At 49.2% G+C, this 25,966-nt stretch overlaps 1 protein-coding gene across 1 annotated transcript in view; it reads right to left on the bottom strand.

Moving 5' to 3' along the window:
- The window catches only part of TRAM2 (translocation associated membrane protein 2), a 56,484-nt gene extending 31,202 nt beyond the window's left edge, over positions 1-25,282 (bottom strand). Inside the window, exon 1 of the mRNA XM_030555220.1 lies at positions 25,134-25,282. Within this exon, the coding sequence (XP_030411080.1) occupies positions 25,134-25,253 (120 nt within the window). The 5' untranslated portion in view covers positions 25,254-25,282. The remainder of the gene's footprint in view (positions 1-25,133) is intronic.
- Positions 25,283-25,966: the final 684 nt, after the last annotated feature.

Here is a 25,966-nt window from a genome sequence, read left to right as displayed (position 1 = left end):
ACTCAGAAGACCTGGATTCTAGTCCCAACTGCAACTGGCCTGCTGGGTTACCTTGGACAAGTCACTTTAGCTGCCCGCTGCCTCAGTTTCCCCATTTGTAAAATGGGGCTAACCACTCAGACCTTCTTTGGAAAGCACTTTGAAAACTATGGATAAAAAGTGCAATACAAAATCTAGGTATTCTAAACCACTTATTCCCCAGATCCCGCCTAAGTGATTGCTTAATTAATGTCCAGGACCTAAACAAAAGTAGCTTGATTTTCAGAGATGTAGGGCTTCTAGAACTCCCACTGAAAGCCAGATCCCTTTTATTGAGGTTCCTAGGTATGCACAGTACTAAAGGTTAAGGCACATGTGCCTGGCTAAATAAACCAGTTGTTTAGTATAAAAGTAAACAGCAGCTACAGGTTTTTCCTGCCCCCGTCCCACTTCACAGAGACTACCTGGCTAGAGGAGAGACTGCCATGCTAGTTTTGAACAGAACCCAGGGAACTTTCAAAGACTTGCACATCCTGGAGTTTAGAGTCACACCATACCCTGAGCCTCGCGCTGCACAGCTGGTTTGATGTGGATTGACCCTCCAGCACACTACACACGTTCATGAACTGCCCATTTGGCTTGTGCCCCCATCGGGCTTCCCAAAGTGATAGTCCACTGAGATGTCACTTCATTCCAATTCTATCGTCCCCACAAGGCTATGGGAACCGGAAGTGCAATTCAGCTCAATGACCCTAATAAAATAATAATATCGTCTTACTCTTATCAGTAGATCTCAAAGCACTTTACAAAGGCGGTCAGTTTCATATTCCCACTTTATAGATGGGAAAAATGAGGCCCAGAGCAGCAGTACCCAAGATCATCCAGCAAGTTAGTGGAATAGAACCCAGGTCTCGAGTCCTAGTCGAGTGCTCTATCCACTAGGAAACTGCACATAAAAGGGTAAAAGTAACAAAGTGTTACGGCAAACCACACATGTGATTGCCTCCATAATGCCATAGCAAGACATAGAATCACGGGACTGGAAGGGACCTCAAGAGGTCATCTAGTTGTCTCCTGCATGACCATAAATACTATACAGATCTCTACCCCAAAATGTTTACAACCTTTTAGAAACATCCAATCTTGATTTAAAAGTCACCAGTGATGGAACATCTTACCGAGGCTCCTGGTGGATTCTCCAATGGTTAATTCCCTTCACTGTCACAAATGTACATCTTTCCAGTCTCAATTTATCTAGCTTCAGCTCCCAGCCACTGGACTGAGTTGTACCTTTCTGCTAGCCTGAAAAGCCCATGTCAAATATTTGTTCTCCATGTAGGTATTTATAGATTGCAGCCAAGCCAGGCCTAAACCTTTTCTTTGATACACTAAATAGATTGAACTCCATGAGTCTGTCACTATAAAGCATGTTTGCTAAACCTTTAATCATTCTCATGGCTCTTCTCTGAACCCTCTCTAATTTATCAACATCCTTCTTGAATTGTGGATACCAGAACTGGGCACAATAGTCCAGCAGCAGTTGCACCAGCGCCAAATACAGAGTAAAATAACTCTCCTCTCCTATTGAAGATTCCCCTGTTTATGCATCTCCGATCACATTAGTCCAACTTTGGGAAGCCGTGTTGCACTGGGAGCTCATGTTCAGCCGATTATCCACCATGACTCAAGCCTTTTTCAGAGTCATGGTGTAGACGAGCAGATTCACCCCTGCGGCGCCTCCTGCTGGTGACTTCTGGGAATTAGCTCGATTCAGCTCCAGAGCGCCCTCTGCAGGCCGGTGATCTGCGTTCCAGCTATTGGCCCCCATGTCCCTCCCAGGACTGTGGTGCCCCTTTAACTGGGTCTCCCTCTCCAAGGGGAACCCCCACCCCACTATCCCCACTTTGGGCAGTAGCCAATACTGAGGCAGTCTCCATCTAGCCGCTGCTGTCTGGGGCAGACTGCAGTATAAGCCACTCATCACAGGCAAAGGAGTTTGGACCTGCTGCCTTTGCCTACCCCTGGGCTGCCCTCTGCAACTCCCAGTACCTCTTGGCTTAATGCTAGGCTGCAGCCTGGGGCTTTCCAGTCAGGAGCTCCCCAGCTCCTCTGCCTTTCCCCAGCCCTGCTCCACTCTAGGTACCTTGTCTAGCTCCCTACACCCAGGCCCTTCTCCCTCTAAAGGCAGAGAGAGACTTCTGAGCGCCTGACTCCCAACCTCTTTATAGGGCCAGCTGGGCTCTGATTGGGGCATGGCCCAGCTGCAGCTGCTTCCCCCAATCTACCCAGCTCCTTCTTTCCACAGCCCCAGCTCTCTGCAGGGCTGGCTCTAACCCTTCCCAGGCAGGAGCAGGTGACCACCCTGCTACACATGGCCTCCCAGGACAGTGTACCCATCCTGTAAGCATGCCCTACATTCTTTGTTCATAGGGGTATATTTTGCTGTATTACAACGGCCATTGTTTGCTTGGACTTGGTTTACCAAGTGATCCCAATCACTCAGGCAGTGATCTATCCTCACCATATACCACGCCATCAATTTCTGCAGCATCTGCAAACTTTATTAGCAATGATTTTATGTTTTCTTCCAAGAGGATATAAAACCTCATACTCTCAGCTATGACTAACAGAGGTCAGGAAGAAATTTTCCTTGGGAGGCAGGCTAGGTCATGATAGCAGTTTATTTTACCTTTCATTGAATCAACTAATACTGGACCCTGACTGAGACAGAATACAGACCTAGACAGACTGGGTCTGATCCAGTATAGGCATTCCTAAATTAAGAACAAAGAAGAGAATACAACAACAGCATAAAATTGCTTAGAAGAAGGGAAATACAAGTGTGCGGGAGCATTGTGTGGTCTTTGGGAAGCTACTTTATATAGAGAATCTTTGAAACGTAGAGCTGGAAAGGACCTCAAGAGGCCATATAGTCCTACCCCTTGCACTGAGATAGACCAAAATGTACCTAGACCAGAGGTTCTCAAACTGTGGTCCACAAACCACCAGTGGTCTGCAAGCTCCATTCAGGTGGTCTGTGGACAGTTCCCTTTAAGGTGCACACCTGGGTGGCCGCACACAAGAGAATGAAGGGCCATCCACCTAATTAGTGGAGGTGCGCAGGCGTGGCTCCACTAATTAAGTGCCTGGACCCTGGAGAAGACACACACATAAGGGGTGAGATGGTGGCCTTGGGGGGAATAGAGGGTAGGTGGGAGAGGGCAGTGGGGTGAGAAGAGCGGGTGGGGGGGGAATTTGGGATTTGCAGGGCCGTGGCAGCCAGAGAAAGAGGTGACTTTTCCCCGCTCCAGGGCTGGGGCTGCCGTGGAGAGATGGCCCTCTATCCCAGCCCCAGCTCTGTGCCAGAGGAAAGAGGGCACATCCATCGCATTAGAAAGGTAAGACTACTGATATTAAAATACAAGTTGTGCGCTTTTAATTGTAGAACAAAAAAATATTAATTTTTTTGATAGCACTTTTATCCAAAGCGCATGGTACAAACAACATTTGGAAAGATCCTTAAGAGGTCTGTTAAAACCCTCAGCAATTTTCAAGTGGTCAGTGAAAGAAAAAAGTTTGAGAACCACTCACCTAGACCATCCCGTACAAATGTAACCTGTCCTTAAAAACCTCCTCTCTTGGAAGCCTATTCCGTACTTCACTATCCTTAGAGTTAGGAAGGGTTTCCTAATATCTAACCTAAATATCTCTTGCTGCAGATTAAGTCCATTACTTCTTGTCTAACCCTTGGGGGACATGGAGAACAACTGATCACTGTCCTTGCGAGAACAGCCCTTAACAGATTTGAAGTTTGTTATCGGGTCCCACCCAGGTCTTTTTTCCTCAGGACTAAACATGCCCAGTTTGTTAAAACTTTCCTCAGAGGTGAGGTTTTCTAAACCTTGTATCATTTCAGCTGATCTCCTCAAGACTCTCTCTACTTTGTCCACATATTCCTTAAAATGTGGTGCCCAGAACTTAACACAGTACCAAGTAGAAAGGGACAATTACTTCAAGTCTTACATATGAAACTCCTGTTAAGATCAGCCTTTTTCTCAACTGCCACACATGGTTGAGTCACACTCAATTTGTGATCCACTGTACCTGGGCTTGGAAGGATTGGATTTTTACCGGTAAGTTTCAGTAAATGTTGATTTTACTATACATACACACAAACAGATGGAAAAAATACCTCCATCAATGATAACAGAAATTTATATATAGGCAGAGTAAGAAAAATGCTGTTTGAGACTGTATTAGAGTTTGATTTAAGGATATTTATTTTGTGTACTTTGACATATGATGTTGACAATTTGTGTTTTAATGGTTATAAAGTTTTTCCTTTTGTATCTCAATGTCTATTGTCATTAAATGATTATCTGACACCACTCAATAATTCCTTGCAACAGTGAAAATTTAAATTAATAATAGAAAAAATGCTTAAAAATAAGCATCAATATTATCCACCAAATTTATTTTAAAAATAAATAAAAATCGTACTCTGCCAAGCCTAATTACAACCCCCGGGTCGTTTTCAGCAGTACTACCAGCTAGCCACTTATTCCCGTTCTGTAGCTATGCATTTGATTTTTCCTTCGTAAGGGAAGTACATTGCATTCATCTTTACTGAATGTCATCTTGCTGATTTCAGATCAATTCTCCAGTGTATCAAGATTGAACCAAGAATCCAATATTTTGAATTCTAACCCTGTCCTCTTGCAACCCTCTGAGTTTGGTGTCATCCATAAATTTTGTGAGCATATTCTTCACTCTATTAGCCAAGCCATTAATATTGAATAGTAGCAGACCCAGGACAGACCCTTGAAGGACCCCACTAGATAGGTTCTCCCAGTTTGACAGGGAACCACTGATAAATACTCTTTGAGTAGTTTTTCCAACCAGACTTCCATTCAACTTGTGGTAATTTCACCACATTTCCCTAGTTTGCTTATGAGATTGTCATGTGTCAAAGGGGTTACTATAATCAAGATACATCATATCTACAACTTCCCCTCTATCCACTAGGCCAGTAACCTTCTCAAAAAAGGTAAAAAGGTAATTAAATATCTAGAGTAATTTTTACAATGTAAAATATATTGTTATTACACAGACACACACACACAAAGGTGATTGGAGAATTCAGATGATAAATATAAGCTAGCACTGATGACATTTAATATAAAGGTCGAATTGTCTAGTTCAGTGGTCCCCAACGCGATGTCCATGGGCGCCCGCTGGGGCATCTATGTGCGCTCACGTACTGTCCACCGGACAACGCCGAAATGCTGCCAAGAAACAGCAGCATCCAGAGGCGTTGCTGCTGAAATGCTGCTTCTTGGCGGCATTTCGGCAGATGCTCGTCCACCGGCCACGGTCCTCGGTTGCTCATCATCCAGGTGCCCGCCAGACAAAAAAGGTTGGGGATCATTGGCTAGTTGATGGAGCAAAGACCTGGGAACAAGGATACCAAGGAGCTCTGCCACTGGCTTGCTGGGTGACTTTGGCTAGTCACATGCCCCATGCCTCAGTTTCCCCATCTTTAAAATGGGTATAATCATACAGACTTGCTTTGTACATCCAGTTGAGAGCTACTAATGAAGGACACCATATAGGAATCAGGACTCCTGGTTTCTATTGTCAGAACTTTGCTGCTGACAAAGTAAACTTGGGCAAGTCACTTAATCCGTGTATCAGTTTCCCCAGCTACCAAATTGAAGTATTTACCCTACCTCGCAGGGGAAGTGGAATTTCACAGTGTGCAAAGACCCCCTTCACCGCAGAGTGCAGTGTTAGCAGCAAGCACTTGAGTTAGTGATAACAAAATGTGACAAGCTGAATCATCTGTACTGAAATCAGAGAATTAAAACCTGGAATGTTCATGTATCCAAGCAAGTGGCAACACACCAGTTTTCTATTCACCCCCTCATGAGCTATCTAGCTTCTTCCATACCACGCAGGCAAGTGGAGAGCTTGGGCTTGTCTACATCACAAAGTTGCAGCGCTGGTGAGGGGGTTACAGCGCTGCAACTTAGGAGGTGTACACATCTGCAGGGCATCACCAGCGCTGCAACTCCCTGTTTGCAGCGCTGGCCGTACTCCCGTTTTGTCTCGGGTGTAGAGGATCCAGCGCTGGTGATCCAGCGCTGGTAATCAAGTGTAGACACTTACCAGCGCTTTTCTTGACCTCCGTGGAATAAGCAGATATCCCAGCATACCTGAGGATACCTCTCTGGTAATCAAGCAGGTCTCCTTCCCCGCGGTTTGCTCCAGTGTTCTCCGAATCCCCCCCCAAGCGGGTCTCCTTCCCCGCGGTTTGCAGGGGGGTTCGGGGAACGCGAGAGCAAACCGCGGGGAAACAGGTCTCCTTCCCCGCAGTTTGCTCTCGCGTTCCCCGAACCCCCCTGCAAGCAGATCTCCTTCCCCACGGTTTGCTCTCGCGTTCCCCGAACCCCCTCCCCGCAAGCAGGTCTCCTTCCCCGCGGTGTGCTCTCGCGTTCCCCGAACCCCCAAAGCAGGTCTCCTTCCCCGCGGTGTGCTCTCGCGTTCCCCGAACCCCCAAAGCAGGTCTCCTTCCCCGCGGTGTGCTCTCGCGTTCCCCGAACCCCCAAAGCAGGTCTCCTTCCCCGCGGTTTGCAGGGGGGTTCGGGGAACGCGAGAGCAAACCGCGGGGAAGGAGATCTGCTTGCAGGGGGGTTCGGGGAACACTGGAGCAACCCGGGGAAGGAGACCTGCTTCCCCGCGGTTTGCTCTCGCGTTCCCCGAACCCCCCTTGAAGCCGCCCAACAACGCTGCAGTGTGGCCACATCTAACACCACTTGCAGCGCTGGTTGCTGTAAGTGTGGCCACTCTGCAGCGCTGGCCCTATACAGCTGTACTAATACAGCTATAACAACCAGCGCTGCAAAATTGTAGATGTAGACATACCCTTAGAAACAAAAGACTTATTGCACTGTGAGGTTCAACACAAATAGACAGAAGCTGCATTTAGTACAGGTTAACAACCGCCATTTAGAAGACTGCAATCTATAAAACACTGCAACTCTGTCTCAGTGTCTTTCAGATAAGGCCTTAAAACACAAAGTTTCTATGGGGATATTAAAGGTCTCATAGCACTTAATACAAGAAAGGGATTTGCCCACCGTCTTAGCCAAACATTCCCTTCTCTCCCGCACAACTGTGAGCATGACAATTGTTTACCCAGCAACCACCCTCCACCCCAGAGGTTGCTGCATTTCAGTTGTATTCTAAAAAGCCCTACATGATAACTAGACAATGATAGCTAGTGATATTATGACTTACACAGCGCTATCATCTGTATGTCTCGGATTTATGAGGAGGAGCCCTGTGTCATTTCCATTTTACAGATGGGGAACCGAGGTACTTGCCCATGGTCAGACAGAGTCAGCAGCAGAGTGGGGGAACAGAATTTCAGTCTCCTGCAGCCCACCTACAATCCAAATCCTTAGTGAATATCTCAGAGACCTTGTGCCACAGAATAGGGAGACATAGTAGAAAACAGAAGTATTTCGTTCCATTTGCTGGACCAGGGCTTTGTAAAGCTTACTGGTCCTAAAGCACTTGTACTGCCCACCAAGGGACTTCCAGTCATGCTGGCTGCAAGATTTCACACCTTAACACCACAACATCCTTACCATTCTACTCCCAAAGCTCTGGTCAATTCCAATGTGATTTTAGCAGATAATCTCATGCATGGCTAAAGTTAACGATTTCTGCTATTTCAAAGCGGGGTTCCAAGCTTTCAGATGACACAAAACACTGTTTTCTACTAGCTTTGGCAAATCAAGATAGCAACCACTAAAACCCATGTCTGAACTGAAGCAGAAAAGAATCAAAAAGCAAGTTAGTCATCAGAATGATTCAGTTTTAAATGTCTGAAGTCTCATGACCAGCCAGGTTTGGAAACAGATGTGGTATGTCAGGAGGGAACTGAGAATCCCAGCCTTCCTGGGCTATGCAGCAACGGCTTTGCAGGCCTGAGGGCTCACGAGATTTGTGACAGTAATGTTGCTGCTGGTCCTTTTAACATTACCGCAAGTCTAGTCATGGAACTTGGACCAAATATTCTCTGCATCTGGAAGCTGATTCTCTTCCCAACCCCGCCTTCTCCCCCCATTGCTATGCATGTGAGGTGGAACCAAAGCACAAGGGCAGCTTTTAAAGAGGCTGATATGACAGGGACTGTGAAATTTTCCTTCACACTAAATCAGAATTTCTATAAGTGTGAAATTATTCCATAAAGTGTCAGCTACAGCCAATAACACCCGTGTCTTCCTTGTCCCTCTAGGGAGAAACCCAGAAGCACCAGGTGATCAGAGATTCGCAGGCCTAGCGAATGTCACCTGCTGGTGACTGTCTCCGCTATGCAAGTCCAGCAGAGTGGGCTGCCTAGAGATTCCAAGTTGAGGCACATGGTGTTTCTACAGCAATTCCCTGACTTACTCTGGTTTTCGTTAGTGAGACTGTGTGAAGAGTTGCCTTGGGGCACTAGCAGGGTCAAAGTTCATACTTTGAGTACTGCTTCTTGCTCACAAGTGGGGAGGAAGCTTGCATTGTTGCTGCTTTTACTATGCCTGCTCTATGCACAGAGGACGGAAGCCTCTGGAGCTTTCCTTCGGATACCCACCACGGGCACTAACTTCACTCGAAGGCTTCAAACCGTTCCAGACGTGGTTACAAATTCAAACTAAACTCTGCTCTCTATGGTCTCCACTGACCCAGAAGCGCCCAGATTAACAACAATGAAATCACTGAAATAATACAATTGGAACCACTGTTTAACCTAATTGGCAAGATGAGCTGTGCCCTCTCAGGGCAAATAACATTTTAAGGCCAGAAGAACCCATTTTCATCATCTAGACTAGTGGTCTCAAACTCAGTTTACCTTAGGGCCAGTGCCAGTCCTTGAATCCTCCCAGCCAGCCAATAACGTCACTCATGACGCCCAGAACCCGCTCTCCAAAACTCCCCCGCCCCCACCTGCCTAACGCTCTGGGAGGGAGTTTGGGTGGGGGGGGGTTGGGGTGCAGGCTCTGAGAGGGAGTTTGGGTGGGGGGGGTTGGGGTGCAGGCTCTGGGAGGGAGTTTGGGTGCTGGATGCAGGCTTTGGGCTGGGGCAGGGGATGGGGGTGCAGGAGGAGGGGGAGGAGTGCAGGCTCTTGGAGGGAGTTTGTGGGCTGGGGGTACATGGGAAGGGGATGCAGGGTCTGTGAGGAAGTTTGGGAGCAGGGAAGGGGTGGGGCTGCAAGCTCTGGGAGGGGCTTCGGTGCTTACCTGGTGCTCTCAGGTGCGGTGGGCCGGGGGGGCCTCCACACACTGCTGCCCCCAGGCACTATCTCTGCAGCTTCCCACTGGCCGCAGGGGCACTTGAGGCACAGCCCCGCCCTGGGGCTGCAGGGAGGGGCCGGCAGATACATGGAGTGAGCAAGCAGATGCCGCTCAGCTCCACTGCACTGCCAGGGCCCCAGGCCATTTTAAATTGCCGGGGGGGGGGGGAAGCGCCCGGGGGTGGCAGGTGGGGCCAAGGCAGAGACCCGGCCCCAAAGCTGCTGGAGCCCCGTGGGCCACACTGGGGAGGTTTGCAAGCCGCAGATGGCCCACGGGCCGAGAGTTTGAGACCACTGATCTAGACTGACCTCCTGCAGAACACAGGCCACCCCCCGATTCCTTCAGATCCCAAAGTGCTGAACAAGGGCATTTCTTTCTAGAAGCACCTCCAGTCTCGATTTAAAGACTGAGGCCTGGTCTAGATCAGAAAGTTAGGTCGGTTTAACTACGTTGGTCAGGGGTGTGAACAATCCACACCCCTGAGCAGCAGCATTAACCCGACCTATGTCCCATGTAGACAGTGCAAGGTTGGCGGAAGGATTCCTCCATCGACCTAGCTACCACCTCTCAGGGAGGCGGATTACCTGTGTCGATGGAACAACCCCTCCTGTTGGCATAGCTAGCGTTTACACTGAAGCACTATAGCAGCTGCCTCATTGTAGCATCTTAAGTGCAGAGAAGCCCTGAGATCAGAGCCCCATCACTTTGGCGGTTGGTGCAAACACACTCAGATCCCAAAGTGCTTGCAATCTAAACCGCAACAAGATGCACGAAACAAGTAAGCAGAGGGAATAAAGAAGGGACAATCAGCACTCCAGCAAGATGAATACATGGCTGCGTAGACAGGCTACATGCACCATTGGCAGGCAAGAGGGGTATTTAACAGGACACCTGTAAGTCCTGCTGGCCCCATGTAAATTAGAGTGTCAAATTCTGCTCAGTCATACGAGTGTTTACCCCTCACAGTGAGGTCATCCCAGTATTTGACCCCCTGGGTATGATCTGATGTGGCTGGATAACTTCATTTGGAGCAGAACTGGCACCAAGTATTTACACCACCCAATATATGCTGTTTAACATAATCCAGGGTACTGTGCAGACAGAGGGGCATGATCTATTGGCCCACTTACAGGATAGTGAAACAGGAACTCCGGAGCGCTAGCCCTGGCTTTGTGCCTCTGGGCAAGTCACATAACTGCTCTGTGCCTCAGTTTCCCCATCAGTAAAATGGGGACAAGACTTCCCAAACTCACAGGGGCATGGCAAGCACTGGTGTTTGCAAAGCATTAGGATGAACTGCATTAAGAGTCCAAAAAAATGATCTAACTATACAAGAAATTTATAATAGAAACAGCAACTGTGAAACTATTTGGTCCAAAGATGGGTATGCAGAACCTGGAGGCGCTGGTGACAGCTTTTTCGAAGTTCTTGAAGTAGAAAAGAAAGAACCAGAACCCTTTGTAAGTCACTTGGGAGGTACTGGTAGATCCAAAGAGGAAGGCAGCACCAAAGCGAGAAAGTTCAGACTGCAGGTGGCAAGTTGCAACCACAGCTCACAGCTGACCAAGAACTAGGCCCATCCTAGGATTTGTGTTATACCCAGAGTCCCTCACCTCAGCCTGCTTGTCTCTTACCTGCTATGTCTCATCTTGTATACTGGGACTTTCAGAGACTAAGGGAGTGAGACACCTAAATCTCACTGAATATCAGCGGGGTCTGGAATGGGCTTATCAAACCACCCTAAGTCATTTAGGAGCCTCAGCCCCAGGGACTTGGGGAAGTTACAGCCCTCCTAGGAACTTGTGCTCCTAAGGGCACATTGACACTGCAGTCAGGGGGTGTCACTTCTGCCTTGGGTAGATGTACACATACTAGCTTTGATCCAGATAGTGAGCCAAAATAGCAGTGGCGCTGGAGTTACGTGGGTGATGGGATAGGCTAGCTGCACCCCTCACACACTGAGTATGTAGTCGGGCAGCTAATCCGTGTCACTGCCCACGTTATCATCGGCCACACTACTATTGTGAGTGCGCTAGCCTGACGAAAGCTAGCACAAGTACATCTACCCGAGCTGGAAAGGACACCCCTGGCTGCCGTGCAGATGTATCCTAAGTCACTTACACTCTTTTGGAAATCTCACCCTTTGGTTGCCAGCTCTTTAGGACAGTGACTGTCATAGATTCATAGGATTCTAGGACTGGAAGGGACCTCAAGAGGTCATCAAGTCCAGTCCCCTGCCCTCATGGCAGGACCAAATACTGTCTAGAGCATCCCTGATAGACATTTATCTAACCTACTCTTAAATATCTCCAGAGATGGAGATTCCACAACCTCCCTAGGTAATTTATTCTGTCTGCACAGCACCCACCACCACAGCTGTTTGGCCTCCAGGTGCTACCACCATACAGATGTTAAACTATCACCACTGCACTCAGCCTGAGACCACCTTGAGAAAGAGACACCAAGCCACCTTCCCTTTAGTACAGGAACAGCAGCTCAGCCCCGCCTCCCTCACAAGCACTATGGGCGAGAACATAAACCGGTGCCTCATCTCCAAGATGCCTTCACCTTGCACTCTCTTTGCAAGTCTGTGCAGCAACTTGGCCACGGGCCGTTTGCCAGGCTCTCCTGCTGCTGCGTAAACACACTGGCACCAGCTGGAGTTTGGAATCCATCGAGTGCAATGCCAGCCGGTGACGTGGAGAACAGTCAGATTAGGGGAATGAGCAAGCGGGGGGGGAGAGGAGCTACTGTTTGCACAGAATGATTTGCAAGGGACGGCATTAGCCAAAACGAAGCTTCCCGAATGCTGTGCAAATTACAGTCCTCCTGCCCTACTCCAGCTACTAGCCAGATGAGTTTTAATCTCCCAATCACTCAGACAGGAATCTGCTCCGGTGAATACAACACTGACACCTGATCCAATGAGAGTCTAAACTGGTGACATTAAAACCCCAATTCTAGAACTAGGCTGGCATCCAACAGTCACTCAGTATGTCTACACTGCACAAAAAAGCCTGCAGCAGTAAGACTCAGAACCTAGGTCTACACACTCAGACTCATGGGGCTTGCACTACGGGGCTAAAAATAGCAGTATAATGTTCCCACTCGGACAGGAGCTGAGGCATGGAAACCTGGAGAGGGGGTAGATCTCAGAGCCTGGGCAGGAATGTCTACACTGCTACTTTTAGCCCTGTAGCGTGACCCCTAGTATGTAGACCTGGGCTCAGACTCACTGCTGTGGCACTGTTTGTTCAGTGTAGACATGCCCTCAGTTGCTTGCCTCTAGCAGAACCCTTGGCAAAGGCAGGAGGGGCACATGCTGGAATAGCATTCAGCACCCTTTATGTCCAATGCAACAAGCACCATCCTTGGCAAATGGTGCAACAAATCAAAACCTTGTAAGAATGTCAGAATAGCAGCTTCTTGTGCAGCTAAGAGAATATCTGGGCCAAGGAGAAAAATCCAGCACGGAGAGGGATACAGTCCCCTCTGGCAAATACAGCACTGCCAATATTAGAGACACATCACTGGGAACGACTCAACACGCCACAAGGAAGTGAATGGGATAATGGGGTCCACAAATTAAAGGAACACCGCACAGTTATTACGACAAGTATTTGAAGACGTATCGACACAATGCACAGCCCACCTGTTTACTTATAACTGAGAGTGAATGACGTCAAAATAATTCTTAGTGTGGGGGCTGCTTATCCCAGATAAATGCTGGGGTGCCCTTTTCCCCCTTTAGAAGAGAACCTGGAGCATGCACAGATCCATGTATCAATAATTCATGGCTCCGTTACTGACGTATCTTGGATTATTAAAGCTGGAATTTTTAAAATGTCAAGATTTTTAGATGTGACTAGAGATTCTGGGCATTCAAAACAGACCTATTAAAGGGCATCCCCTCCCCCTCAGAAAACCAGGTTCCTTTAATAGGTCTTAATCGAATATCTTAAAATCCTGACCCCAGGCACTTCTTTGTTCAAGCTGTTGGCACTTTGCAGGTCATGCAGCAAAATCAAAAGTGAAACTGACAAATGTTTCTAGTCAGAACCCGGTCAGTTTCACTTTCAGGTGTGCCCATGCACTTATCCACAGCTAATAGGAGGCTACTGGGTTTGGTTTTCAACACTTTTAAATGCATAAACCTGGCTCCGCCCTGCCTGGGAAGTTTGCTTAGAAATAAATCATAGAAATGTAAGATTGGAAGGGAACCTTTGTGTGTCATCTAGTTAGGGTGACCCAGAAAGCAAATGTGAAAAATTGGGATGGGGGTGGAGGGTAATAGGAGCCTATATAAGAAAAAGACCCAAGAATCAGAACTGTCCCTATAAAATTGGGACATCTGGTCACCCTACATCTAGTCCAGTCCCCCGCACTGAAACAGGACTAAGCATTATCTAGGCTTTCTGTAAACCATGTTTTTCTAACCTGTTCTTAAAAATCTCCAGTGACAGATTACACAGCCTCCTTACAGCAGTAAAATATTTCTGTTCATGTTAGAGGTTTGTCAAACAATTTAAAAAATATACATTGCTTCCTGATGTCCTCTGAGGGCTCGAGTGCCCATTGAAACAAAAATAAAAACCTGTTAATCCGAAGGACATTCCAGATGCATCAGAACAGGACCTGCACGTAATTTGGACTCCCAGATTTCAATGCTGAGGCTCAAGGATAAAACGGGAGGAGGTTTTTTAGCATCTGATTCAAACACACTGTGCAAAGATACCTGCCTATTTTAATAGACAACAGTTCATCTACCACACATTTCCCTTATATTTCTCCCCACCACACTAGGAGATCTAGGTTCTAACCCCCGTTCCGCCACAAATTCTGCAACCTCAGCCAGGTCACTTCACCTTTGTTCTCCCCGGTTTCCCTGTCCATCAGATACAAATGACACACTACCCTACAACAAAGGGCTACTGTGAGGCTTCATTCGTTACTATTTGTACAGCGTTTTAAGAGCTTTTCATGGAAGGTGCTATAATAGGGCAGAGTATATTTAGTATTAGTCTGGAAACAGGAGCTCATTTGTCGGCCTCCTCCCCTTGGCAGGGTCATATTTGGGAGATCAGGATTCAGGACCACGACAGCGTTGAACGTCGGAAACAAGGATGGGAACAAGAATACAAGAAAACGCATCACAACTTGACCTTTAATGGCTCTGGGTAAAATAGTTTCATCTCTCCTCCCACCAAGCTGTGTGGTGACCCTAGAATCCAGATGTGCTTTTGGTTTTGACTAACTAAATCCACCTACTTTCAAGGCACGGGGAGGTGGGAAGTTTCCAAGTTTAGTGAGTATAGGTTATACAAAGTAGCATTGCTGCACCTCCCAAGTGTGCTTTAGCAACAAGCTTATCTGAACTGTTTGAAACAAATAGGAATTTAACACAAGTCAGCAAGATTTTATTACCATAAATGTCTACAGCTCTGCAAGCCAGAAGAGAGGGCCTGGGACCAGGAAGCAGGAAATAGGGGTTTGATTCCCAGCTCTGCCACTGGTCTGTTGGGTGACCCTGGGCAAGTCACATCATCCCTCTGTGCCTCAGTTTCCACATCTGTAAAATGTGGATAATGATACTGACCTCCTCAGTAAAGTGCTTTGTCAATCGAGGGATGAAAAACACTGTGAGAGTTTGGTATTATTAAGGATCTCCTAGTCAAAGCAAGAGCAACTAGTGGGGCAGTCATCCATGTCATAACACTGGCATTGCAAATCAAATCCTTTTCAAGTTTCATTTGTTGCTAGAACATGGTTTAAAAAAATGTCAGTGAAATAAAAGCAATTTGGGGCTTGGGTGAAGAGAACTTATTTTAATTTAAATATGGGGTAATTTTAATCAGAAAAATAGTGAAAGTGATTCTTTGCCATCACTTAGATTTACTTTTAGAATGAGCAAGCATGTCTTTTCAAAGCGTGGTCTGGCCTGTAGCTTCCTGCACTGACCCTGGACAGATCAGGAGTAGAATACCATTTTGACGGCTTGCCAAAGAGGCCCAGGAGCTGTAGAAAATCCAGCGCTGCTTTCTGACTCTCACACTAACTACAACTTTCACACCATCAGTCTAGATGGGAACCAGCTCCAACATGAATTAAGAGGGGACTGAAACTGGGTTCAATCCAAAACAATATTGTCATCACATCAGCCTTCATCCTAGAAGTGACAGATGGAGAAGCGTATAGTAGATCACGTGCTCCATCTCACTGCCAAGACAAGACTGTTCACTATAGTTAGGGTCCTACTGAATTCACAGCCATGAAAATCATGGCACAGATCATGAAACTGATCTCTCCCTCCCATGAAATCTGGCTACTGTGTGGGTGTGAGGGGAGGGTGCGGGGGTGGGAGGGAGAGAAAGAGGTGTCACAGTATTGCTACCCATACTTCTCCACTGCCTTCACAACTGGGTGGCCAGAAAGTGGCAGCTGCTAGCCAGGGACACAGCTCAGAAATCAGCACCACTGCAGGCTGCAGCGCAGAAATGAGGGTGGAGATACCATAGCATGGCATTCTTACTTCTGCGCTGCTGCTGGCGGCGGCTCTGCCTTCAGAGCTGGGCACTTGGCCAGCAGCTGCCGCTCTCTGTCTACCCAGCTCTGAAAGTAATGCAGAAGTGGCAATACCACGGACCTGCCACAATAGCCTTGCAACCCCCTTTTGGGATAGGACCCCCAGTTTGAGAAATGCTGACTTAAGGGCTTTACGTGTAACGGGAGTAGTCATGGTAGTCTGTATCCACAAAAACAACAAGGAGTCTGGTGGCACCTTAAAGACTAACAGATTTATTTGGGCATAAGCTTTTGTGAGTAAAAAGCCTCACTTCCTGGGTTTATTTACCCAAGAAAGCTTATGCCCAAATAAATCTGTTAGTCTTTATCATAGACTGTCAGGGTTGGAAGAGACCTCAGGAAGTCATCTAGTCCAACCCCCTGCTCAGTGCAGGAGTGATCCCCAACTAAATCCCCAAATGGCCCCCTCAAGGATTGAACTCACAACCCTGGGTTTAGCAGGCCAATGCTCAAACCACTGAGCTATCCCTTCCCCCTGTAAGATGCCACGGGACTCCTTGTTGGTTTGTAAGGGCTTTACATGGTTATATTTTTAAATACATATTCATGCTTTGTGACAATATCTAAAACCATGAAATTTTAAAATGCGGTGATGTGAAATTTACCAAAATGGACTGTGAATTTGGGAAGGGTTTATCTATTGCACAGCATTGTGTCCAGTCCAGTTTCAAAGGCATCTCCCTAGCAAGGGACTTACAAGGCTCCTGTCACAGAGTGCATCACTTTTTAATGTATTTGTCCTTGCAACACCCCTCTGAGGTGGGGGAAGTACTATTATCCCCATTTTAGATGGGAAACAGAAGCACAGAGAGGCTAAGTGAGTTATACAAACCTTGTTGTGGAACAGAGACTTGAACTCAGATCTCCCCACTCCTAGGCTAGTGCTCTAAGAACTGCTGTCCTTCTTCGTCATCTGGCGACTGCCCCCTATCCAAGACAGAACACCAGGCTACAAAGGGCACTAGTCTGACCTGCCAAGGCAGGGTCTTGGTTACAAAGTGCTCTCTGCACAGGGATTTCCCACTGAAGTCAACAGAAGCTGAGTGTGTGAAGAGCAGTTGCAGGGTCAGGACCTAAGAAGTTGATACAGTACTTTGTGTGTGAAATGCTGTACAGCTGTTCAGAGTTGTATTAGTCACCATGTTCATAGAATCATAGTAGTGTAGGACTGGAAGGGACCTCGAGAGGCATCTAGTCCAGTCCCCTGCACTCATGGCAGGACTAAATAATAACTAGACCATCCCTGACAGATGTTTGTCTAACCCAGTGGTTCTCAACCTGCGGCCCACTTGCAATCCAATCAGCATGCAGCAGCGGCCCACGTAACACAGAGAGCTGCATATGCAGACCATAGTGGTAAATAGGTTGAGAACCACTGGTCTAACCTGCTTTTAAAAACCTCCAATGACAGAGATTCCACAACCTCTGTAGGCAATTTGTTCCAGTGCTTAATCACCCTGACAGTTAGGAACTTTTTCCCTAATGTCCAACATAAACCTCCTTTGCTTCAATTTAAGCCCATTGCTTCTTGTTCTCCTTAACCTCTGAGGTTAGGACAATTTTTCTCCCTCCTCCTTGTAACAACATTTTACATACTTGAAAACTGCTCTCATGTCCCCCTCAGTCTTCTCTTCTCCATGCTAAACATACTAAATGTTTTGAATCTTCTCTCATAGGTCATGTTTTCTAGACCTTTAATTATTTTTGTTGCTCTTCTCTGGCCTTTCTCCAATTTGTCCACATCTTTCCTAAAATGTGGTACTCACAACTGGACACAATATTCCAGCTGAGGCCTAAGCAGCACAGAGCTACACAACAAGCTTTAGGGCAGCAAGGACTGCGGCCGGATAGTAGCTCACCACCTGTGAGCTGACAACACACAACGGCGGCTGTCTAGGTCAGGAGTGTGCCAGCTGCAGACGTGGAAGGAAATGGTTAAGTCACAGTCACACGGAGAGTGCCTGGGAGCCCAGAAAAATCCTTCCCTACAGGAAATGGTCTATTGTGAGGCAGGTTCTGACATTTCCTTCAGCCTTTCCATGTCTCTATTGCCAGACAGCAGGAGTGCCAAACCTTTCACCAGCTGAGGGCAGCATCTAGCAGCGTGGCCTAGGAGAGAGCTTGAGACTCTCCGCTTTGATCTGAGCTCTGGCCACTACAGTCTAGAAGGGCTCGGTAGATGATGCTCTCTGAGCTCCACACCAGCCTGAATAAGGCCTAACTCACGGCCCAAAGGCTGCTCAAAGCCCCTGCGTCTTGCATTCACCCATCCCTGAGGAAGCGACTCCACCATGCAAACAGTCTCCGACGCTAGCAGACGTAGGACGGATTTTAGAAATGTCATGGAGCAGCAAGAATCAGAGGGGTAGCCATGTTAGTCTGGATCTGTAAAAGCAGCAAAGAGTCCTGTGGCACCTTCTAGACTAACAGATGTATTGGAGCATGAGATTTCGTGGGTGAATACCCACTTTATCGGATGTATGGAGCAGCAAGTGGCAGGATATGGAAGCAGCATGCCTGCGCGGGGTGAGAAAGGAAACAAGGAGTCAAAGGGGATACCCGGGTTGTGGGTCTGAGCAACGATGATGATCAAGATGGGGGGCGGGGGAGAGGAGAGGAAGGATAAAGGCAGCTTTGGAAAGAGATCACCAGACAGGGATGCTGGAATTGTCAGAGATAGGCAGAGACACAGGCAGGAGCAAGGGGGGCAGGGCAGGAGTGGAGAGAGACATCATTCCAGCAAAGATCACTGACCAGATCTCACAAGGAGAGGCTGTAAAGTGAGGCAGAGGCAAGGCAGAGTCCTGAGGCACCTCACCAGAGTGGGACCAGAGTGGGAAGGGGGAGAAGCACCCACGAAAAGAGACTCTGATCAGAGAGGTCGGAGGAGAACCAAGAGAGCCACAACAAAAGCCAAGTGAGGACAAGAAGTCAAGACGAGGGGTATGACTGATGCAGCCAAAAGTGGCAGTTTAGGAGGCTGGACCAGAGACTGAGGACCCCCCTGGCCAGGAAGAGGCCATTAGAAACCTCTGTGACAGCAATTGCAGTGGGACACGGAGAGCCAGAGGACCCAGGATGCAAGACAGGAACTGGAGGTGCTGCCTGTGCATGCTGCATACGTGAAGGGTACAGAGGGGATGATGCGACAGTAAGAGGCAGCTGGAGTCAAGAAATGACTTTCTAAAAGTACGTCTACACTTACAGAGGCATGCAGAGTACGGACACTGAACTCCCAGCTAGAAGGACTACAAATAGCAGTTTAGAAGGTGAGACATGGCTTAAGCAAGCAGAATGCCATACACGTTTGAACTTCCAGTGTATCTACCTACACGTCCAAGCAGTGTCTCCCACCTCTACGCTGCTATTTTTCAGGATACTGCCCCACTACCACAGTCTTTTCCTGCCGTGGGAAAAGGCCCTAGCAGCTCTCTGTTGCTGGAGCCTTTCATTGTGACACGTAGATACACAAGTAGTGCCTGTATTCTACATGCTGCCGTATGTGCAGGCACAGATCAAGGGTGCGGGGACCACAGCATACGTGTACTATGAAAGGCAGCAGTAAAAGGGGAGAAGTTGAAGAGAAGAAGTGAAAGGAGATTAAGAGGGTGTGAGGTCACTGGGACAGGCAAAGGTGGAGAGTAAGTGTGTTGTGACCCTCTCTTCCCTTCCCACTTAAGCAGGTTTCATTTGCATGGTATGTCACACGTCCTGATCTTCCGAGTTCTCCAGACATTCATAGAACCTTCTAGAGTGTGGGGGACAAAGTAATGGTATGTCTACATCTACAATTTTGCAGCCCTGGTTGTTACAGCTGTATTAGTACAGCTGTATAGGGCCAGCGCTGCAGAGTGGCCACACTTACAGCAACCAGCGCTGCAAGTGGTGTTAGATGTGGCCACGCTGCAGCTCTGTTGCACACCGCGGGGCTGGATACCTGCTTGGAGGGGGGATCGGGGAACGCCAGAGCACACCGCGGGGAAGGAGACCTGCTTGGAGGGGGGGTCGGGGAACGCCAGAGCACACCGCGGGGAAGGAGACCTGCTTGGAGGGCAGTGGAGTTTGCTTAATTACCAGAGAGGCTTCCTCAGGTATGCTGGGATACCTGCTTATTCCACGGAGGTCAACAAAAATGCTGGTGAGTGTCTACACCTGATGACCAGTGCTGGTGATCCAGCGCTGGATCCTCTACACCCGAGGCACGACCGGGTGTACGGCCAGCGCTGCAAACAGTGAGTTGCAGCGCTGGTAATGCCCTGCAGGTGTGTACACATCCTAAGTTGCAGCGCTGTAACCCCCTCACCAGCGCTGCAACTTTGTAGTGTAGACAAGGCCTAAGAGATACAAGATCAGCATTTCCAGCACAAAACACACTTCAAATTATCTCTATGCATATTAAAAAAAAAAAAAAAAAACACCATTTTTGTCTCATCACAGGTCTCCATTACTCTAATACTGGCTCTGCCTGGGCTGTCCCTACACTAACATTCTTCTTCAATTCTCCTCCGTTGTTGCAGCTCCAGTGTAGAGAAGACCCGGGTGTTTTGATTACTGTGTTGTCTCAGTGCAGGTCTAGAAGAGGGAGTAAAATTATCAAAGGCACCTATGTTGAATGAACTCACACAGGAAAACGATAAAAGATAAACACGCCAGCAGCTGAGGGTGGCCACTTTTCATCTGACCCTATCAGTCCGCATCCTTGAACGAAACCTGCACAACACTTTCCAAAGACGAGCCTGGGAGCTTAAATTCGTAACTCCACTGAACACTGAAAATCATGGATTTAGGGCTTATTATAACAATCTGTAACCCACTAACCCCACTTTTTCTCCTATGACTGCAGTGTATTAATGGGCTACTTCACCTTCAATGGGTCCTTAGAATGTGCGCTAACCACTGATGCTAAACAATCTGTTCCATCTTGCATTTAGCGGAGAAGCTCAGAGTACCTTTCCCAGGCCTGAAGAAGCTGTGTGGAGCTCAAAAGCTCGTCTCTCTCACCAATAGAAGCTGGTCCGATAACAGATATTACCTCACCCACCTTCTCTCTCAAAAGCGTCATTTAGGTTCTTCTAACAATTTTCTTCTGTGGTCTAGATGGTAACAATGCTCTGTCTACACAAGGATTCTGACGAGTGCAGCAGCAATGGTGGGATATTAATGAAAATACCAACGCAGACAAGTCCTGTCACCAGGACTGTCAAGCCAACTTCTTCCAACTGTGCAAAAATTCAATCAGCTTTTTCTACAGAGAGCCCAGACAAGCTTATTCTACACACAGCCCTGAGGCTAAGGCCATGTCTACGCTAGACAGCTTACAGCAGCAGAGCTGTACCGCTGTCAGATCTCCTGTGTAGCCTGTCTATGCTGATGGGAGAGAGTTCTCCCGAGGACATAATTAAACCACCTCCAACAAGCAGCAGTAGCCATGTTGTCGGGAGACGCTCTCCCACAGACATAGCACTGTCCACACTGGCAAAGTTATACTGACAAAAGTGCCAGTCTAGACAAAGTCCTAAAGGAAGAAAGTTCGGTAAAGTGACCACCAGCAACAATAAAAGGAAAACCCTCAGCCTGCTGTGTTAGTGGGAGACAAAACCCTCTCCAGCTCCAAGTCGCTGCTTGTTTTGTTTTGTTCTGTGTTTTCAAAGTACAACTCTGAAACTTGCAGCCGGTGTGTCCAACTCTGCAGCATTTGCATGTGGTTTTGGAATTTATACCCCAGCCAGCTGGCCTTTCTGGCTCTAATTTAGATGTTCCCTTTAAAGACATGAAGATTTCTATGTACTGAAAACTACTTGTTCATTCAGTGCATTGCAATGAAAGGGAGGGAGGAACTGTCTTTTTTTGGTTTTGTTTTTTTAATTAAGGAAACGGCTTTCCCGCTTCTCCGATGAGTTCTCCACCCCACCACCACCTTCCATCTCGTCTCCATTTGCCCTGAAACGTGGCACTCAGCTGGGGGCCTGGGAGGGACACGGTTCTATCAGACACACATGGTTTAGGCTGACCGCAGAAGCACGCCCGCCCCTGAGGTGCCAGGCTGGCCAGACTCCATGTATGGAGCAAGCCTGAAGGGCTGAGTTGTTCGGCAGGAATCTTCAGCCCCCTCCCTATCCCGTCTCCTCCCCTGAAAGAGGAGAGGAAAGAGAGGAGAAAGCTGGGAACAGGGGCGGGGGGGGGGGGAGCTCCACATTCCTGACATTTCTGTGCAAAGCACTGGGGCTGCAAGGAGCCTGCTCTCCCTGCTAGGGACAGGAGGAAGAGTCCTGATGCCAGGCTTGGGAAAGGAGAAGGGGCAGATAAATAACTCCCCCTCCCACAGGAGGAGTGGATGCTTGTGTCTAAGGTTCCATGGGGTTCCCTCAGGTGGGGGCTGGCTGGAGGCAGGCAGGAGAGCACCTCAGGCTTCTGGGATGTCTCTGGAAACAGGGAGAACAAGGCTCCTGATGAGCTCAGGGATTGGTGGCGGGGAAGATTCCCCAATCATGGGGAAAGGCGCACTGGGGACCGTGTGGCCTGGGAGGGGGCACTGCTCTCCTCCATCAGGACATTTCTCTAAGGTCATGATCACGACTCCCTCCAGGAAACGGGCAATGCTGGGGAAGGCGGGAACAAAAAGAGATGGTGGAAAATGGTAGGCCAGCTGCCCCCACTGACACCTACCCCCCAGTACCTCAATAGTAGGGTTGTCACCTGGCCAGATTCTCCCAGGATTGTCCCTGTTTGAGATAACTATCATAGGCGTCGGTCAGGGTGCTTCAAAAACTGGCCAGCTGGTGGTGTGTAACACGCTCAGGATGATCCCGAATGTCCCAGTTTTTTGTACCTCAGAGAGGGCATCCCTAGCTTATGAGCAAAGGAAAAGGATGGCTGCACCACCATTAACTTGTCCTCCCAGAGAAAGGGAAGGGGCAGACGTCCTCCACCGACATTGCCTCTCACCCTCCACAGTCAAAGCCATTATTCTTCTTTAAATGAACCCTATTTATAGAAATGTTTCCACTTCTTTAAAAAATCCTCCGTTTGATCTGAATTTACATATTCCCCTGCAGAGTTTGCATCCCAAACATTGCAACCAGGTGCTGGCACACAAGAATCCAGAGCGAGAAAGGGGTTGGTTATAAACAAACCCAGAAGTAACGACAGCTGCAGGAAACTCAGAGCAAGCTACACAAATACTGAAAAGTGGGCTGGATTTTTAAACTTCTTTTGATTTTGGTAATCAAAGATATCAAAGGGATTTAAAAAAAAAAAGATTTAAAATCTGATAGTGCCCCTTTGACAGAGCCCAGCAATTCATCCGCACTGTACTGAGGACAGGAGGCAAAGAACTGCATGGAGGGGGAAAATCTAGGTAAATGTAACATTGTAAATCAGAATTTAGGAAGGACACCAAGATCAACAGCAGATCCTGGCAGGAAGCACCACAGGTCTTAAAAGTCCAGGAGCAATCACTCTCTCAGTTATGCACCTCATCTAAAATCCAACACTGCATCTCATGGCCACAGTGCACCTGAAAGATGGGTAAATCCAGAAGCACAGGGGCATTTGAATCAGGCTGAGCATTAGCCTTCCATTTGAATCGCCATCACCATTCCCAGCAGCATGGACTCGCTGCTTGGAGGTCTCCCAGCCAAGGAATGTCCTCACCTAGCCTGCCCTTCTTAGTTAGAGAGCTGTCAGGATGACAGCACTAGGTGGCCTAGCTGTGGGCACACACTGCCACCTCCCCTGCTCACCACAGCCTGACAGGACATTGCAGGGTTTCCCACCAAACCTCAAAAGGTTGTGACCCCCTCACAACACGTCCCCCCACAGCCCCTGCCTTAAAGCCGCTCCACTTCAACTCCGGCCACATCCAACTGAGCAGTTTGGGCAGAACTTCCCCTCACTCATCAGCTCCCTCCTCTTCTGGGGCACAAACCAACGTCATCTGACAGCTCATCCCCAAACCCTGGGGAAAACACTGGCCAGAGCCAGCTGTCCTCCTCCCCGGAGCTCTAGCTCAGGGAGACCCTCACCCCAAGTGTCTTTTCCTCCCCCCTCCCCCCCATGGAGGAGTGCAAGGCTGTCATCACGCTGCTTGCTCCAGGCCCAACCACAGAGACTGAACAATGCCACCCTGCCAATCTCTTGACACAGCGGTATTATCCCACCCCATGGACAGGGGTCCCACAAGGACTGCCATCCCCTGGCAGCAGCTAGTCAGTGTACCCCTATGCCCACCTACACTCAACCAGACTCAAGGAGGGCAGCAGCTAGAGGCCAGGGGGAAATCTTGTTCCTGGCAGGCACTGATTCAGGTCTAAGAGGGGTTGGGAGGGAAGTGGCGATTGCAAACTGGAGGGGAAGGAGGAGGCACTGGAGACAGGGAAGGATGTACTGAGGAGACTGGAAGTTGCAGGGGTCCAAGCTGTGGGTGTGGACAGAGTGCAGAAGCAGCTGGGGCTATGGAAGAGGGGAAATGAAGTTACCTGGGAGTCGATGGCTATGTATGGGGGTGGGAGAGGACAGGAAAAGTGAGAAGGATCCCTGGCGAATCAAACGGGGAAGGAAATGCAGTGTAGGGGAGGGAAACTAACCCACAAAGTGGCAGGGAAAAGGAGAATGGTGGGGCCTGAGGGACTTAATGCACGGCGCTCCCCATGATGGGCGCGATGGGGGTAGTGCGGAAAGGCAGAGTCATTGGGGCTCCCTCCTCCGGCAGGATGCAGTGGGGTCTTCTCCCACACATACTGAAGGGGGCATTGCAAAGGTGCACTCTCCAGGGGAGGTAGGAATTTGCTTCCCCTGACAAGGAAAGGATCTGCTGGAGACCCTTCTATTCAGGGAGCCCTCCAATGGGGGTGTGGGATAGTAGGATCCCCTGGGGACGAGTTACATTGGGATCCACCCCCAGAGGGGTGCAGTGCATTGGGGTCCCAGGGAGGACACCCTAGGTGGAGGGACAGCCTTGGGGTCCCTTGGAGAGACACAGGGAATACTCCCAGGAAGGGGTACAGTGTCCCATGGCTGGGGGCTGCAGAGGGGTCCCCCAAGGAAGTGAAATAGGGTCCCGTGGGGTGCAGCAGGCAGTATCCCGCGAGGGGGGTGCAGCAGGGTCCCAGGGTGGTAAGGGCAGCACCCGAGGGTGCACAGGGCGAAGTCCTGGGGAAGGGTCCCCGGGGGGGGTCCCCCGGGAAAGGTGCAGGGGGTGCCCGGGGGGGGCAGGGCCCCCGCTCTCACCTCGAACATGAGCGCGATGAGCACGCAGAGCACCAGGCAGAAGCCGATGTCCGCGTGGTTGTGGATCAGGAACTCCTGGCTGAACAGCGGGTAGCTCTTGGCCCGCCGGCGGAAGGCCATGGCCGGAGCGGAGCGAGCAGCCCGGCCACCCGCCGCTGCCTCCGCCCAGCGCCGCAAACTTCTCCCGGCCCGGAGCCCGGACAACTTCGGCGGCGCCGGGCCCGCGCCTGCGCCGACCGCCCCCGCCCGCTTAACCCGTCCCTGCCCGTGGGGCTGGCTGGCCGGCCGCCGGCTGGGCTCGGCTCCTTACCGTCCCGCCCGGCTCGCCGTCCCCCGGCTTTCAACCCACCCCGTCTTCACTCCTGCCTCCCACTGTTCAACCCTTCGCCCACCTAGTGGGTCAGGATCACTATCCCCGCTTGTCAGACGGGGAAACTGAGGCACGGAGCGGGACACTGACTTGCCCAAGATCGCCCAGCAGGCTAAGGGCAGAACTAGGAACAGACGCAAGGTCGCCAGAATTGCAGCCTAGGCGATGCTGCCTCCCAAGCCCGCTTTATTCCACCTCCAGAGGTCCTAGAAACATACAGCCTTTACCCGCTGAGCATTATTCATGTAAGCAGCCTGACTAAAGCCTATGAGTGAGGATTGGGCCCCTCTGACTTTATTTTCAGAGGCATTAAACCCACACAGGTCCCACCGACTTCCTGTTCACATCCCTATTATCTTGCCCTAGGCTTCTCCCCTTTTAACATCCACCCCAACACCTACTGAAGAATAATGCAGCACATTCTGAACACCTTTCAGGGGCCAGGATTCAAGGCACTTCACAA

This window comes from Gopherus evgoodei, chromosome 3, assembly GCF_007399415.2.
Source record: "Gopherus evgoodei ecotype Sinaloan lineage chromosome 3, rGopEvg1_v1.p, whole genome shotgun sequence".
NCBI classification, from domain to species: domain Eukaryota; kingdom Metazoa; phylum Chordata; order Testudines; family Testudinidae; genus Gopherus; species Gopherus evgoodei.
Note: the sequence above shows the minus strand (reverse complement) of the source record. Positions and strands in the feature narration are given on the sequence as shown.